Genomic DNA, 1,604 nt, shown 5'->3' on the forward strand with positions numbered 1-1,604 from the left:
ACCGGGCGAAGCAGATCGGGCGTGAAGAACGTCATGCCCATGGCCGCCAGCATCTCGCGACAGTCCTAATTGTCATTTTGATTTTTGATTAAGTGATTTCGTTAATTGTGAGAGTTTTGTGGGAAGAGGAGCAGTACGTCTGGCGTCAGGTGGCGCCCCTCGGCGAAGGCGTCGATAAAAATCTCTCCCCCGGCTGGGTTCGTGTATTTGACCATGAAGTGGCCTGTTGGTGTTGGGGAGAGGACTTGTGTGGTTAGTGGTGGGCGTTCTTGTAGTATAGGAGAGCAGCGTACCAGGCATGCCGATCATGTCGATTCGAATACCGAGCCGCCGACAGACCGCGGCGTATACCAAAGCCAGAGCTGAATGTGACAGAGGAGGATACAAGTCAGCCAACAGAATACAATGGCGACGATGGCGATGGTGATAATGAGACGACGACCACAACAGAAAGAGAGGGAGGGGCTCACTGATTGGAATGCCCATCCTCTTCTCCAGCACTTGGTCGATGAGGCTGTTGGTAGGAGAGAAAGAGAGAGAGAGAGATGGTTCGTGGTTAAAAGCAACATCACATGAGCTCGCTGGTGTCTGGCGCACCTGTTGTTCGGATTCATATAGTCGTTGACGTTGCCGGTGAACCCGAGGTAGTCGTACAGGGTGGTGTTGACCTCGCTCAAAATCCTGCCTTCGTCCACTCCCTCGATCTCCTTCCCGCGCGCCACCACCGCCGTCCCCTCCTCCCCGTCCACCGCCGCGCTCTGCGCGAGTCGCTGTCGCACAGTGCCGGCGATCTCGTCCAACTCTCTGTACACCTTCCGCCGCACGTTGAGATCAGTCGTGTGTTCCCAAGACGCTATCAAGACGGCGCCCTCCTCGATGTCGATCTCGCGCTTGACGCTGCCGTTTCGCTTCCTTCGTCGCTCAGAGTCTCCCTCGTCGTCTTCTTCTTCTTCTGGAGGTTCTCCGCCTCTCCCACCGCTGCTGCTGCTACTACTGGTGCAACTACTACCACTACTGCTGCTGCTGGATTCCTCCATCTCGTCGCGCTGGTCGTCGCTATCGCTTCCGGAGAGCATGCGATCGTCCCTCGACAGAGCCCCGAGTATCTTCTTCCACTCCTTCTTGATCCTCATCTCCGTCAGCGCCTTGACACAGAAGTGTAATCCCACAGTGAACGACGGTCAGCGAGAGTGAGTGTGAGTGAGTGGCTGTGCGTACCTGCATGCAGATGGTCGCGTTGTGCAGAAGACCCAAATACTGGAGTGGTCGTCGCTGCCAGCGGGCGATGAGCGCAGTGAGCTTCTCCCACACGTCCATTCCTGCTCCCGGGCGAATTGGAGATTAGAGAACCACCGATGGTTCCGGGGTCTGCTAATGTAATTGGCAGTAGAAGAGTACCCAGCTCTTGCAAGCGTTGCAGGGCATCCCGGTGTGTGGTCGTGCGAGCCAGGAGTGCGAGCAGACCCGGCACCTGGAATAGGAATGGCACTCCGTAGTTAGAATAGAAGCAACGAAGCCTTCGATGGTGTGGGTCACTGTTGCGTGCGCACCTCCTTGTCCCGTCGCACTCTCTGGAAGTGCACAGCGCGCCAGTTCGTGCCCCT

At 56.7% G+C, this 1,604-nt stretch overlaps 1 protein-coding gene across 1 annotated transcript; it reads right to left on the reverse strand.

The window, feature by feature from the left end:
- Positions 1-101: 101 nt before the first annotated feature.
- On the reverse strand, positions 102-1,317 carry ACA1_337740 (uncharacterized protein; the record flags this gene model as incomplete). Its single annotated transcript, XM_004332902.1, has 5 exons — positions 102-223; positions 294-362; positions 471-514; positions 598-1,145; positions 1,219-1,317. 5 exons carry the CDS (start codon positions 1,315-1,317, stop codon positions 102-104), a joined length of 882 nt encoding a protein of 293 aa, XP_004332950.1.
- Between the last annotated feature and the right edge of the window lie 287 nt (positions 1,318-1,604).

Source organism: Acanthamoeba castellanii, assembly GCF_000313135.1.
Source record: "Acanthamoeba castellanii str. Neff unplaced genomic scaffold scf7180000084604, whole genome shotgun sequence".
Lineage (NCBI taxonomy): Eukaryota > Discosea > Longamoebia > Acanthamoebidae > Acanthamoeba > Acanthamoeba castellanii.